This window comes from Oncorhynchus keta, chromosome 7 (genome assembly GCF_023373465.1).
Source record: "Oncorhynchus keta strain PuntledgeMale-10-30-2019 chromosome 7, Oket_V2, whole genome shotgun sequence".
Taxonomy (NCBI): Eukaryota; Metazoa; Chordata; class Actinopteri; order Salmoniformes; family Salmonidae; genus Oncorhynchus; species Oncorhynchus keta.
The window spans coordinates 40,764,500-40,778,944 of record NC_068427.1 but is presented as its reverse complement, the minus strand read 5'-3'; the positions used below and the strand labels follow the sequence as shown (position 1 = coordinate 40,778,944).

Sequence of the window (14,445 nt, the reverse complement as noted above, 5' to 3'; positions counted from 1 at the left end):
ATAGTCACAGCCGTGATTTAACCAGTTTTATAAACGTCTGAGTGTTTTCTATCCACACATACTAATCATATGCATATACTATATTCCTGGCATGAGCAGCAGGGCACTGAAATGTTGCGCGATTTTTAACAGAATGTTCGAAAAAGTAGGGGGTAGGAGTAACAGGTTAAGGACACTCTCTGTGTGCGAGTACCCGACTCTGGTCTCTTTAAGGACACTCTCTGTGTGCGAGTACCCGACTCTGGTCTCTTTAAGGACACTCTCTGTGTGAGAGTACCCGACTCTGGTCTCTTTAAGGACACTCTCTGTGTGCGAGTACCCGACTCTGGTCTCTTTAAGGACACTCTCTGTGTGCGAGTACCTAATCTACCGACCATCTGATTACCCACTGTCAGCGGTCCAGAGGAACCTTCATTCAGCCACTCTGCACATGGCAGGTAGGGAGACGCGCTGCCACTGTCATTGTGTGGACAGATAGTCAGCCAGCCAGTCAATAAATCAGCCAGAAAGTGTGGAAAGAGATTAGTACAACACTTAACAGATAAATAGATACCATCTCCTTCAGATGGCCGTGGACAAAGGGGCCACAAAAGGTTGGGGGAATCAGCTCTTTTGGTCAATAAAAACCTTGTCCCCGAGGTTGCAGTGTTGTAAAGAAGTTAAGGTCTACGTGCAGAGGAAGAGAAGGTGTCTGGGTTTATAGTTCTGGGTGTACACCCCTAGTTAAGGAGGCAGTAGCAATGAGAGGAATCTTTCATGGGGAAAGGAAGAATCTTCGACCCAATGATGGTAAAGTGGGTGTCTCAGGCTCAAGCAAGATGGCCGTAGTCCAACCTCTCCATCTGCCTGCCTCAGTATAGCAGTCTCCCCCTCGTTAGAAGAGAGCGTGGGGCGGTACAGCAGTCTCCCCCTCGTTAGAAGAGAGCGTGGGGCGGTACAGCAGTCTCCCCCTCGTTAGAAGAGAGCGTGGGGCGGTACAGAAGTCTCCCCCTCGTTAGAAGAGAGCGTGGGGCGGTACAGCAGTCTCCCCTCGTTAGAAGAGAGCGTGGGGCGGTACAGCAGTCTCCCCTCGTTAGAAGAGAGCGTGGGGCGGTACAGCAGTCTCCCCTCGTTAGAAGAGAGCGTGGGGCAGTACAGCAGTCTAATCCCTCGTTAGAAGAGAGCGTGGGGCGGTACAGCAGTCTCCCCCTCGTTAGAAGAGAGCGTGGGGCGGTACAGCAGTCTCCCCCTCGTTAGAAGAGAGCGTGGGGGCGGTACAGCAGTCTCCCCCTCGTTAGAAGAGAGCGTGGGGCGGTACAGCAGTCTCCCCCTCGTTAGAAGAGAGCGTGGGGCGGTACAGCAGTCTCCCCCTCGTTAGAAGAGAGCGTGGGGCGGTACAGCAGTCTCCCCCTCGTTAGAAGAGAGCGTGGGGGCGGTACAGCAGTCTCCCCCTCGTTAGAAGAGAGCGTGGGGCGGTACAGCAGTCTCCCCCTCGTTAGAAGAGAGCGTGGGGCAGTACAGCAGTCTAATCCCTCGTTAGAAGAGAGCGTGGGGCGGTACAGCAGTCTCCCCCTCGTTAGAAGAGAGCGTGGGGCGGTACAGCAGTCTCCCCCTCGTTAGAAGAGAGCGTGGGGGCGGTACAGCAGTCTCCCCCTCGTTAGAAGAGAGCGTGGGGCGGTACAGCAGTCTCCCCCTCGTTAGAAGAGAGCGTGGGGCGGTACAGCAGTCTACAGCGTCTATGCCAGCCAGGCCAGCTCTCACAACAAGGCAGAGGTGTGTGTGTTTATGCTCCAGCCCAAGCCCAGAGACCCGGGAGAAGATGTGTGTAGGTGATTGAAGAAGTCGGCTGAAGAAGTGCATGAGAGAGGGGAGGGGAGTTTGTCCAGGCTGCTGACATTCTGACTGCCCTGTCTCTCAGGACACTGACTATCTGACAGCCTGTGTTAACATTCTGCTATGGTCGTCACTTTCTATAGCACAGACCTAGTGGACACTAACCAGAGCGAGTGGACACTAACCAGAGCTAGTGGACACTAACCAGAGCTAGTGGACACTAACCAGAGCTAGTGGACACTAACCAGAGCTAGTGGACACTAACCAGTACTGTGTGAGACCTGAGGACTAGTGTACCATGATGAGTAATTAACTTAAAATGTCACATTGTTGTAAATACAGTAATAACATTGTAGTTGAATCAACATTGATGGCAACAATCCCAACCCATGAATATGACAGGGACACTGACTATAGAATAAAATACAGGTTAATTTTCCTTATTACATCCTCTTTAATATATCTTTAAAAAACGATATACAATCTGAAAGCAAAGGAGGATTTCAACTGAGGGACAGACCCTCCTGAGCCTCACAGGAAACTAGGCTAGCTGGGCCAGTAAAACAAGGAGTGTGGGGCTAGGAACCAGAGCATGCTAACAAGTCAAATCTGAACTTGTTCATTTGAAAGCACGCGCACACGAGCTCACACACACTAAAATACACCACCTCCTGATCACATACACTTTGCCTCATGGAAACGTAAATACAATGTTTAATACAGTGATGCACACACACACACACACACACACACACACACACACACACACACACACACACACACACACACACACACACACACACACACACACACACACACCACACACACACACACACACACACTGGGAGGGACAGACAGACACACAAGGACATAGAAGAGAGCGAGACCACAGGCCCTCCCTTTAGACAACTAATCAGAGGACTCATACACAACCTTGGAGAGGGAGAGCGCCCTGGTATTCCCCTACCTTGGGGGCAGAGGAGAACACATGAGGTGTGTGGGGCCTAAGAGGTGTGGAGGGAAAAGCAGCAGGATAGAGGGATGAAAAACAGCAGGCTTCGGCCCACGTGGGGTCAGAGTTGAATAACCCTGCCCTATATAATGCACTCACTACTTTTGACCAGAGCCTATAGGGTTGGGATTATTGGGATTATTCGGGTGCCTTTTCAGACATATCCAGAGTGAAATGGACAATATGGGGACTGACTGGAATGGGGACTGGGTTGGTGGCACTTGTCATTCACATGCTGTCTGGTGAGTTGGGGGTGGGCAGGAACGAGTGACATATCAAATATGTCCTTTTTCCAGCTGTGTGTTTGCATGCACAGCCAAGTGCTGTGTGTTTGCATGCACAGCCAAGTGCTGTGTGTTGTGAGAAGCTAGTTGAGTATGTTCGTTTCTCAATGTGCATGAAGGGATTCTGTGTGTGTGTGCGAGTTCGCGTGCATTTTCTTTGCAACACAAACATGGCAGGCACTAGAACTGAGAAAAACTAACAGATCATCTTTCTCTTTGATTCGCCGATTCTTAAATAACAGATAACTGGATTGATTAAATCCCGGGTCCTCACTGCCACCGGCGCCCACTCTGATTGGCTCAGACACAACGAGAAGCCCAGTCATTGGACGATCCCTGTTGTGACGGATGATTACTCTGGTCCAATAAACAAGTCCCTCCTCAAACTTAAAAAAAACGTGTTTAATCTTTCCTTCTTCCAGCGACGTCTTATTGCAGTCGGGGGCGTGTCAGCGGTGCGCAGCGGTTAGTTGGTTGATGAGACATTAGGGACGGGGTTCAGCTGCGCAGTCACAGACGGGGGAGGGGCAGGCAGCTGGTGCAGCTGATGCAGTCATCACCTGGCGTAGTGCTTGATGTAATCCTGAACATTATTCCGGAAATCCTCCTAGAGCAAGACACACAAACAACAACAGTGATCTTTTCTCTATCAATATCCTTGTTTTATTTTCTACAAACATCTAACCCCCAATTGAACTGCTCTGAAAATCTTTAGGCCAATATACAGTGTGTTCATTAGTTGTATTACGTTTATGGAGATATTCAATTTTAAAAAATGCAGTAAGCACCATCAGAGGGTTGATGCCAGTGATACAGTGGGATGAAAACATTACCCATAAACCACGCACACTTCATGACAGCAAAACATGACATCCACTGCTCTGGCATCAGAGAACTATGAAAGAAATGGACCGCAGAGCGTCAGTCCAGCCGGCTAGGGAATACAGTCACCTAGACTGTGGAGATGGAGGTAGATATGGAGGCCACAAGAGCAGCTCTGGCTCCCTCTGAGTAAACAGCCTCCAGCAACAAGATGTCAGAGCCTGAATGGAACCCAGGAGGGCTCGGGATTCTTCACACAGCTCTGCTGGCCCGTTGCTCCATAACAAATAGCAGGCTGTAAATAACCCCAGTCTACATGGAGTCCTGAGGCATACAGTGAATGGCCCGCCTTTGCTCTGATCTGTCTGTGACCACCTCTTGTCCCCCAGCTGGCGCATCGGTCTGAATGGTGTCGGACACTTCAGTGAAGTACCTCCATTACAGGTCACGAATGGAGAGCTGAATGGAGAGCTGAATGGAGAGCCGGGGAGTTATAGCCTGGGTCCCAGTGAGTGTGTGTGCATGATATAGAGAGAGTGTGTGTACTCTGTGTGTGTGCAGGGTTTAAATAAAAGGAAGTCAAATCAATTCCCATGACCCCTCTGGGGACAGTGTTCCATGAGTGTTCCTTGATGATGGATGGAGAGCAAAGGTGGAGCCAAGTTGGCATGGCAGTTTGATGATGGATGAAAGGGAGAGAGAGAAGTGGAGACAGGTTGGCATGGCAGTTTGATGATGGATGAAAGGGAGAGAGAGAAGTGGAGACAGATTGGCATGGCAGTTTGATGATGGATGAAAGGGAGAGAGAGAAGTGGAGACAGGTTGGCATGGCAGTTTGATGATGGATGAAAGGGAGAGAGAAGTGGAGACAGATTGGCATGGCAGTTTGATGATGGATGAAAGGGAGAGAGAGAAGTGGAGACAGGTTGGCATGGCAGTTTGATGATGGATGAAAGGGAGAGAGAGAAGTAGAGACAGGTTGGCATGGCTGTTTGATGATGGATGAAAGGGAGAGAGAGAAGTGGAGACAGATTGGCATGGCTGTTTGATGATGGATGAAAGGGAGAGAGAGAAGTGGAGACAGGTTGGCATGGCAGTTTGATGATGGATGAAAGGGAGAGAGAGAAGTGGAGACAGGTTGGCATGGCAGTTTGATGATGGATGAAAGGGAGAGAGAGAAGTGGAGACAGGTTGGCATGGCAGTTTGATGATGGATGAAAGGGAGAGAGAGAAGTGGAGACAGGTTGGCATGGCAGTTTGATGATGGATGAAAGGGAGAGAGAAGTGGAGACAGATTGGCATGGCAGTTTGATGATGGATGAAAGGGAGAGAGAGAAGTGGAGACAGGTTGGCATGGCTGTTTGATGATGGATGAAAGGGAGAGAGAGAAGTGGAGACAGGTTGGCATGGCAGTTTGATGATGGATGAAAGGGAGAGAGAGAAGTGGAGACAGATTGGCATGGCAGTTTGATGATGGATGAAAGGGAGAGAGAGAAGTGGAGACAGGTTGGCATGGCTGTTTGATGATGGATGAAAGGGAGAGAGAGAAGTGGAGACAGGTTGGCATGGCAGTTTGATGATGGATGAAAGGGAGAGAGAGAAGTGGAGACAGATTGGCATGGCTGTTTGATGATTGATGAAAGGGAGAGAGAGAAGTGGAGACAGGTTGGCATGGCAGTTTGATGATGGATGAAAGGGAGAGAGAGAAGTGGAGACAGATTGGCATGGCAGTTTGATGATGGATGAAAGGGAGAGAGAGAAGTGGAGACAGGTTGGCATGGCAGTTTGATGATTGATGAAAGGGAGAGAGAGAAGTGGAGACAGGTTGGCATGGCTGTTTGATGATGGATGAAAGGGAGAGAGAGAAGTGGAGACAGGTTGGCATGGCAACGTATGTAGCGGCGGGCAGTAACTCAAAGCGGTTGACATACTCTATTTGTCCCTCCTGCGTCAGCTTGCCCCATGCCCTTTCCCTTTTCCATGGCCAGCTATACTAAACCACACCAGCACAGCAAAGCTCAGCACAGCAACAAACACATAAAACAAAAGCCTACTTCTTTTCTCACTGGTGGTCCAGGCTTTGGGTTCGATTGGACAGGGGTAGGAAGGGGGTGGAGCCCGCTAAAAGACTACACAGCCTACACAGGAGCCAAGGGAAGTGAAGGGAGCAGCAACAGTAAACCCTCCTCCAATCTGCACAGAAACCTCCTATTGACATCAATGCATTATTTACCCATTAAGCTTCAGTTTCACAGATGCATGTTTCCCAAGATGGGATTCAGTTCTTAAGAGAATATGCTCAGAAGGAGGCTTGGCCAGGGCTGGAAAAGGTCAGGTGACTCTCAGCCAAGAACAACAAAGATGCCAACCATGACGACAACTTGATGTAAAAAGGGCTTTATAAATACATTTGATAGATGTGATTTAACTTAAGGAGATAAGACCAAGACATACTGCTTTGAAATGGAGACTACTTTAGGACAAATGTGTGTGGCTGACTTAGTTCCTTGCATACCATATAAAGAGCCTGGGCCTGCTACTCTACAGCTTACTTTACCCTCATGGAAAGTCGAATAGCACTGCAGATCTCTTTCTCTCTCCGTCCAACATAGTTTTTTTAAACATTTATTTTAAATTGAACCTTTATTTAACTAGAAAGTCCGTTAAGAACACATTCCTATTTACAATGACGGCCTACACCGGCCAAACTATCCTATGGGACTCCCAATTACGGCCAGTTGTGATACAGCCTGGAATCGAACCATGGTGTCTGTAGTGACGCCCCCAGCACTGCGATGTAGGGCCTTAGACCGCCCCTCCAAAAGCTAATACAGTGCCTACAGAAAGTATTCAAACCCCTTGACTTTATCTACATTCTACTGATTTTAAATTTAGATTTTTGGTCACTGCCTACACACAATACCCCGTGATGTCAAAGTGCAATTATGATTTTCGATTTTTTTGTAATACAAATTAATAAAACAATTAAAAGCTGTAATATCTTGAGTCAATAAGTATACAACCCCTTTGTTATGGTAAGCCTAAATAAGTTCAGGAGTAAAATGATAGTGTTAAACATGATTTTTGAATGACTACCTCATCTCTGTACCCCACACATACAATTATCTGAAAGGTCCCCTAGTCGAGCAGTGAATTTCAGACACAGATTCAACCACAAAGACCAGGGACAATTTCCAATGCTCGCAAAGGGCACTTATTGGTAGACCGAAAATTAAAAATGACATTGAATATCCCGTTGAGCATGGTGAAGTTATTAATTACACTTTGGATGGTGTATGAATACACCCAGTCACTACAAAGATACAGGCGTCCTTCCTAACTCAGATGCCATAGAGCAGTGGTTCCCAAACTTTTTATAGTCCTGTACCCCTTCAAATATTCAACCTCCAGCTGCATACCCCCTCTAGCACAAAGGTCAGCGCACTCGCAAACATAAGAACGAGTGTGAGTTTTGGTCACAAACCGGCTCGTGGGAAGTGACAAAGAGCTCTTATAGGACCAGGGCACAATTAATAATCAATAATATTGCTCTTTATTTAGCCATCTTACATATAAAACCTTATTTGTTCATCAACAATTGTGAATAACTCACCACAGGTTAATGAGAAGGGTGTGCTTGAAAGGACATCCATAACTGCAGTGTTGGGTTGCACACAGCCTGTGCCTGTATTTAGTTTTCATGCTAGTGAGGGCCGAGAATCCACTCTCACATAGGTAGGTGGTTGATAAGGGCACCAGTGTCTTAACAGTGCGATTTGTCAAGGAAAGAAACTGAGCGCAGCCCTATCCAGAAATCTGGCAGTGGCTTCTGATTAAATTACATTTTCACAGAACCGCTTGTTGCAATTTCGATGAGGATCTCTTGTTCAGATATCAGTAAGTGGACTGGAGGCAGGGCATGAAAGGGTTAACAAATCCAGTTGTTTGTGTCATCCGTTTCTGGAAAGTACCTGCGTAATTGCGCACCAACTCACTCAGGTGCTTCGCTACATCACATTTGACATCGTCCGTTAGATTGAGTTCATTTGAACACAAAAAATCATACAATGATGGAAAGACCTGTGTGTTGTCCTTGTTAATGCAGACAGAGAAGAGCTCCAACTTCTTAATCATAGCCTCAATTATGTCGAACACATTAACTATAGTTGGAGAGTCCCTGTAATCCTAGATTCAGATCATTCAGGCGAGAAAAAACCTCAGGCCCTGAAGCCAGGATATGCATATAATTAGTACAATTGGAAAGAAAACACTGAAGTTTGTAGAAATGTTAAAATAATGTAGGATAATATAACACAATAGATATGGTAGGAGAAATTCCAAAGACATTTAAAACATTTTTTAAATTTTTTAGATAGACCATCCTCTTAGAATGTTAAGTATAAGGTCATATTGAGAATTTGCTCCCTGGATGCAATTCCCATGGCTTCCACAGGGTGTCAGCCGTCTATGTTCAAGGTTTCAGGCTTGTAACTTCAAAAACGAATAAGAAATATCCGTTTTAGTACAGGGACACAACAGTCTTGGATATTAGTGTTTGTGCGCGCCATGAAGACAGGATGCACATGCTAAAATCAGTTTCCTATTGAACATACTTCTTTCTGTAAGAAATATGATAGTTTGATTACATTTTATGGTATGTGAGGAGTAAATAAACATATTTTGACTTGTTGAAACAAAGTTTAGGGGTAGATTTTCCGGATTCCTTTCTCTACATGTTGAACGAGTGGATTACTCAAATCGATGGAGCTAACTAAAACAGGGATATAAAGAAAGATTTTAACTAACAAAATGACACTACATGTTATAGCTGGGACCCTTTGGATGACAATTCAGAGGAAGATTTTCCAAAAGTGAATATTTAAAATCGGTATTAAGAAACCTGTGCCGGTGGAAAAATATTTTGATGTGGGGCACCGTCAAACAATCACATGGCATGTTTTAGCTGTAATAGCTACTGTAAATGGGACAGTGCAGTTAGATTAACAAGAATTTAAGCTTTCAGGAGATATAAGACAATTGTACCTAAATGTTTAATATACATAATTTTTATGATTATTTATTTGAATTGCGCGCCCTCCAGTTTCACCGGAAGTTGTCCCGCTAACCCGTTAACCATTTTCACTGTAGTGTCCAAAACATCTTACAAGCAGCAAGAGCCTCTCGGTGGATGCTGTAGTGTACCCAAGTGGCGTCGGGAGTAACTGCAAGCACTCCACTGTCATGGCTTTTGCGCTATCAGTACAGATACCAACACTTTTGAACCTTTATTTAACCAGGCAAGTGAGTTTAAGAACACATTCTTATTTTCAATGACGGCCTAGGGACAGCCTGTTCAGGGGCAGAACGACAGATTTGTACCTTGTCAGCTCGGGGGTTTGAACTTGCAACCTTCCGGTTACTAGTCCAACGCTCTAACCACTAGGCTACCCTGCCGCCCCTTGACCACCAAAGTCCATTTGACGTCACTAAGCTGTCCAGTACTTAAAAAATATCCTCTCATGTTGTCCTGGCTTCCAGTGGATTGCAGAAGAGGAGGTCTTCCTTAATTGACCTCCCATAAACATAAACGGACATATACCAGCTGTGCCAGGCCCGCCACATCTGTTGACTCATCCAGCTGTAACGCATAGCTTGTATGCAAAGCTGGAATTGTTTCAAAACATCTCCTGCCATGTCACTGATGCGTCGTGAAACAGTGTTGTTTGATGAAGTAACTGTCTAACTTTTTTTGGCCTTTTCCCCCAGCATTGTCCCAGCCATATCGGCGGCAGCAGGAATAATTAAGTCCTACACAATAGTATGGGGCTTGCCTGTCCTGGCCACTCGGCCGCTCACCATACGATGCTTCTAGCCCCTTCTTATTAATGGTATCTGTTGATTTTATACGTGTTACTACTCAAAAGTCATGTAAATTCTCGCTCAAAAAACTCCAGTGGCTTATTTTTCTAATTGTTATGTTTAGTTTCTAAATGTCTGCGCAAGAGTGAAGGTTTCCTGCGAGAGAGTAACGGTTAATGTGATTGGATGTTAATTATTTGACAAGTCTACCTGTATTTGACATTGTGTTGTTACTTCGCTGAACACTAGATGGTTAAAATTTGTTTTTGCCAGTGAAACGAGGCTACTCAGGTGAGAAAAAGACCTCACCCAAATGTATCGCCCCGTTGGAAAATATAAATGTACTGTATGAATATTTTTATGTGAATCACATTTTTATTTGGCGTACCCCTGACGTCATTGCCGTAGAGCAAGGAAACATTTCACCATGAGGCCAACGGTGACTTTAAAACAGTTAGAGTTTAATGGCTGTGTCAGGAGAGAACTGAGGATGTATCAACAGCATTGTAGTGACTCCACAATACTAACCTCATTGACAGAGTGAAAAGGAAGCCTGTACAGAATAATACTATTCCAAAACATGCATACTGTTTGCAACAAGGCACTAAACTAATAGTGCAAAAAAATGTGGCAAAGCAATTAACTTTTTGTCCTGAATACAAATCAAATTTTATTGATCACATACACATGGCTAGTAGATGTTAATGCGAGTGTAGCGAAATGCTTGTGCTTCTAGTTCTGACAATGCCGTAATATCTAACAAGTAATCTAACAATTTCACAACAACTACACAAGTGTAAAGGGATGAATAAGAACTATAAATATAATATATGGATGAGCGATGGCTGTGCGGCACAGGCAAGATGCAGTAGATGGTGTAGAGTGCAGTATATACATATGAGATGAGTAATGAATGACATGTAACCATTATTAAAGTGGCGTTGTTTAAAGTGACTAATGATAAGCATAGGCAAGATGCAGTAGATGGTATAGAGTACAGCATATACATATCAGATGAGTAATGTAGGCTATGTAAACATTATTAAAGCGGCATTGTTTAAAGTGACTAATGATAAGCATAGGCAAGATGCAGTAGATGGTATAGAGTACAGCATATACATATCAGATGAGTAATGTAGGCTATGTAAACATTATTAAAGCGGCATTGTTTAAAGTGACTAATGATAAGCATAGGCAAGATGCAGTAGATGGTATAGAGTACAGCATATACATATCAGATGAGTAATGTAGGCTATGTAAACATTATTAAAGCGGCATTGTTTAAAGTGACTAATGATAAGCATAGGCAAGATGCAGTAGATGGTATAGAGTACAGCATATACATATCAGATGAGTAATGTAGGCTATGTAAACATTATTAAAGCGGCATTGTTTAAAGTGACTAATGATAAGCATAGGCAAGATGCAGTAGATGGTATAGAGTACAGCATATACATATCAGATGAGTAATGTAGGATATGTAAACATTATTAAAGCGGCATTGTTTAAAGTGGCGAATGATACCTTTATTATGTCCATTTATTAAAGTGGCCAGAGATTTGAGTCTGTATGGTGACAGACTCGTGATGTTCGTGATGGCTGTTTAACAGTCTGATGGCCTTGAGATAGAAGCTGTTTTTCAGTCTCTCGGTCCCAGCTTTGATGCACCTTTACTGACCTCGCCTTCTGGATGATAGTGGGGTGAACAGGCAGTGGCTCGGGTGGTTGTTGTCCTTGATGATCTTTTTGACCTTCTTGTGACATCGGGTGCTGAAGGTTTGCTGGAGGGCAGGTAGTTTTCCCCTGGTGATGAGTTGTGCAGACCGCACTGCCCTCTGGAGAGTCTTGCGGTTGAGGGCAGTGCAGTTGCCGTACCAGGCGGTGATACAGCCCGACAGGATGCTCTCGATTGTGCATTTGTAAAAGTTTGTGATTGTTTTAGGTGACAAGCCAAATTTCTACAGCCTCCTGAGGTTGAAGAGGCGCTGTTGCGCCTTCTTCACCACGCTGTCTGTGTGGGTGGACCATTTCAGTTTGTCCGTTATGTGTACGCAGAGGAACTTAAAACTTTCCACCTTCTCCACTACTGTCCTTTCGATGTGGATGAATGTGGGGGGTGCTGCATCTGCTGTTTCCTGAAGTCCATGATCATCTCCTTTGTTTTGTTGAGTGAGAGGTTGTTTTCCCGACACCACACTCTGAGGGCCTTCACCCCCTCCCTGTAGGCCGTCTTGTCACCAATTCTTCAACCCTTGTATTGGTCAGCCTGTTGCATACGTTGGTGTGTGTGTTCCCAAACAAGGACCAGTTGCGCTCTGAGGTGGCTGATGATGGTGGGATTTGGAGGATGATGGAGGCAACAGGGGAAAGACCCTCAGATCCACAAAGTACCTTCCTTCAGGTGGCTGATGAGATATGTTGGCACGACTGCCATATTGCATCTCCATCCCAAAGCCCTTGCTTGGAAGTGTACTTCGCCAGACTGCCAAGAACCTTGCCCTCATCCAGGCCAAGGTGGCGAGACACGGTAGTGATGACACCATAGGCCTTGTTGATCTCTGCACCAGACAGGATGCTCTTGCCAGCATACTTGGGGCCCAACATGTACGCTACGTTGTGTATGGGCTTTAGAAAGAAGGCTTCACACTTTTTGATGTATTTCAGAACTGCAGTTTCCTCTGCTTGGAGCAACAATGAAGTGGGCAGGGCAGCATGGATTTCTTCTCTTACATCTACAAGCAGAGACTGAACATCAGACAGGTTGGCATTGTTTCCCTCAATCCGTGCAATGGCTACTGCTATAGGTTTCAGGAGTTTCAGGCTGCTTACCACTCTCTCCCAAAATACGTCATCCAGGAGGATCCTCTTGATAGGGCTGTCCATATCGGCAGACTGTGATATGGCCATTTCTTGGAGAGAATCCTTTCCCTCCAGGAGACTGACAAAGCATTGTCTGTCACCAGTGCAAATACCTTCCGTAGTCCAAGGTCATTGATGACTGCCTTCAGCTCATCTACAATGTAGAGACTGGTGTGTTTGTTGTCCCTTGTGTATGTGCTCTTGTAGAATACTGGTTGAGGGGTGGAGATGATGTAGTTAATTATTCCTTGCCCACGAACATTCAACCACCCATCAGAGATGATTACAATACAGTCTGCTTTCTCTATGATTTGCTTGACCTTCACTTGAGCTCTGTTGAACTCTGCATCCAACAAATGAGTAGATAAAGCATGTCTGGTTGGAGGGGTGTGTGCTGGGCGAAGAACATTCAGAAATCTCTTCCATTACGCATTGCCTATGAGCATCAGAGGTAAACCAGTTGAATACACAGCTCAAGCAAGACATTCATCAGCACTTCTGACTACTTTCCTCCACCGGAGTCAAAAAAACATCTGATTCCAGGAGGACCATGAGCTGTTGAACTCTGTTGAACTCTGCATCCAGCAAATGAGTAGATCAGGCATGTCTGGTTGGAGGGTTGTCTGGTTGGAGGGCTGGACCATGAGCTGTTGCTATCGATAAGATGTCTGATGCATCATTATCACCTCAAATAGAAGTAGAGGGACTTTTGTCAGAGGTTGCTTGTTGTGAGCGAGGGAGGGAACGTTATGCACTTGGCCAGATGATTCTGCAGCTTTGTTGCATTCTTCACATATGATTTGGCACAGTATTTGCAAATGTACACAGCAATTCCTTCTACATTAGCTGCAGTGAAACGTCTCCACAGATCAGATAGTGCCCGTGGCATTTTCCTGTAAAGATTAGAAGAAAAAAAATGTTTAAAAAAAACCCAAATACAATTCCATGTACAGATAAATAGTTAAGCAGTTATCTTACAAAGGAGTTGTTTAATCTAAATGTTTTAAAATGAAACATATATGGAACAGGTGAATTAACACTCCTCAGTTAGCAGGCTCAAGCAAGCTAAAACCCACATGGTAGCAAAAAATTTACTAGCAGAAATGGCTAAGTTAGAAATAATTTAAAACACACTTTGCTGTAGGCTACTATTTACTAGTTAACAAGAAATTATGTCATAAAATATATTCACCCCACCCAGTGTTGTAATCAAAACTTACCAGAAAGCATGTAGTCCTTGGCTCAGACAGTGTAGTAGTGTGGGATCAATAGCATCTCATTAGTGTGCAAGATCTTGAGAGATCAGCTGTACATGTGATGGAAGAATGCACTGTGAATGCAGAGGGTTGCATTCCATTGAATTGGGGATAGTTTAACCAAAATACGCCACAAGACCTAGAATTGTCTTATGTATCCCACAAAAAAGGTTCACTGTTATGAACTACCTTTTTTGAATTATTTAAGCAAAATTTCCGGGCTTAAAAATGACGTAAATTTCCTGGAAAGTTTCAGACTCTTTGCAACTCTACTTACAAATCTATGGCAATACCTTAAAATGGTTGTCTAGCAATGATCAACAACAACAACCAATTTAATAGAGCTTGAAGAATTTTGAAAAGAATCATGGGCAAATGTTGTACAATCCGGATGTGAAAAGCTCTTAGAGACTTACCCAAAAAGACTCACAGCTGGAATTGCTGCCAAAGGTGCTTCTACAAAGTTGGGCTATGAATACTTATGGAAATTCAATATTTCTGCATTTAATTTTTAATAAATGAACAAACATTTCTAAAAAAA

The 14,445-nt window shown here is 44.7% G+C and overlaps 2 protein-coding genes across 10 annotated transcripts in view; one reads left to right on the top strand and one right to left on the bottom strand.

Moving 5' to 3' along the window:
* Nucleotides 1–14,445, bottom strand: part of LOC118386372 (NEDD8-conjugating enzyme UBE2F-like) — a 214,716-nt gene that overhangs the window by 101,747 nt on the left and 98,524 nt on the right. For 6 of the 9 annotated variants that reach the window (XM_052522924.1, XM_052522918.1, XM_052522925.1 and 3 more), the window contains one exon: nt 2,247–3,715. The exons of 1 other annotated variant lie outside the window; for it this stretch is intronic. In XM_052522924.1, the coding sequence (XP_052378884.1) occupies nt 3,665–3,715 (51 nt within the window). In that variant the 3' untranslated portion in view covers nt 2,247–3,664. Of the gene's footprint in view, nt 1–2,246; nt 3,716–13,405; nt 13,542–13,776; nt 13,979–14,445 lie in introns of those variants that run through there. 2 more of the 9 variants (XR_008139962.1, XM_052522921.1) reach the window with 2 other exon arrangements.
* LOC118386431 (band 4.1-like protein 5) overlaps nt 1–14,445 on the top strand; it is a 216,691-nt gene that overhangs the window by 172,770 nt on the left and 29,476 nt on the right. The window lies entirely within an intron of this gene.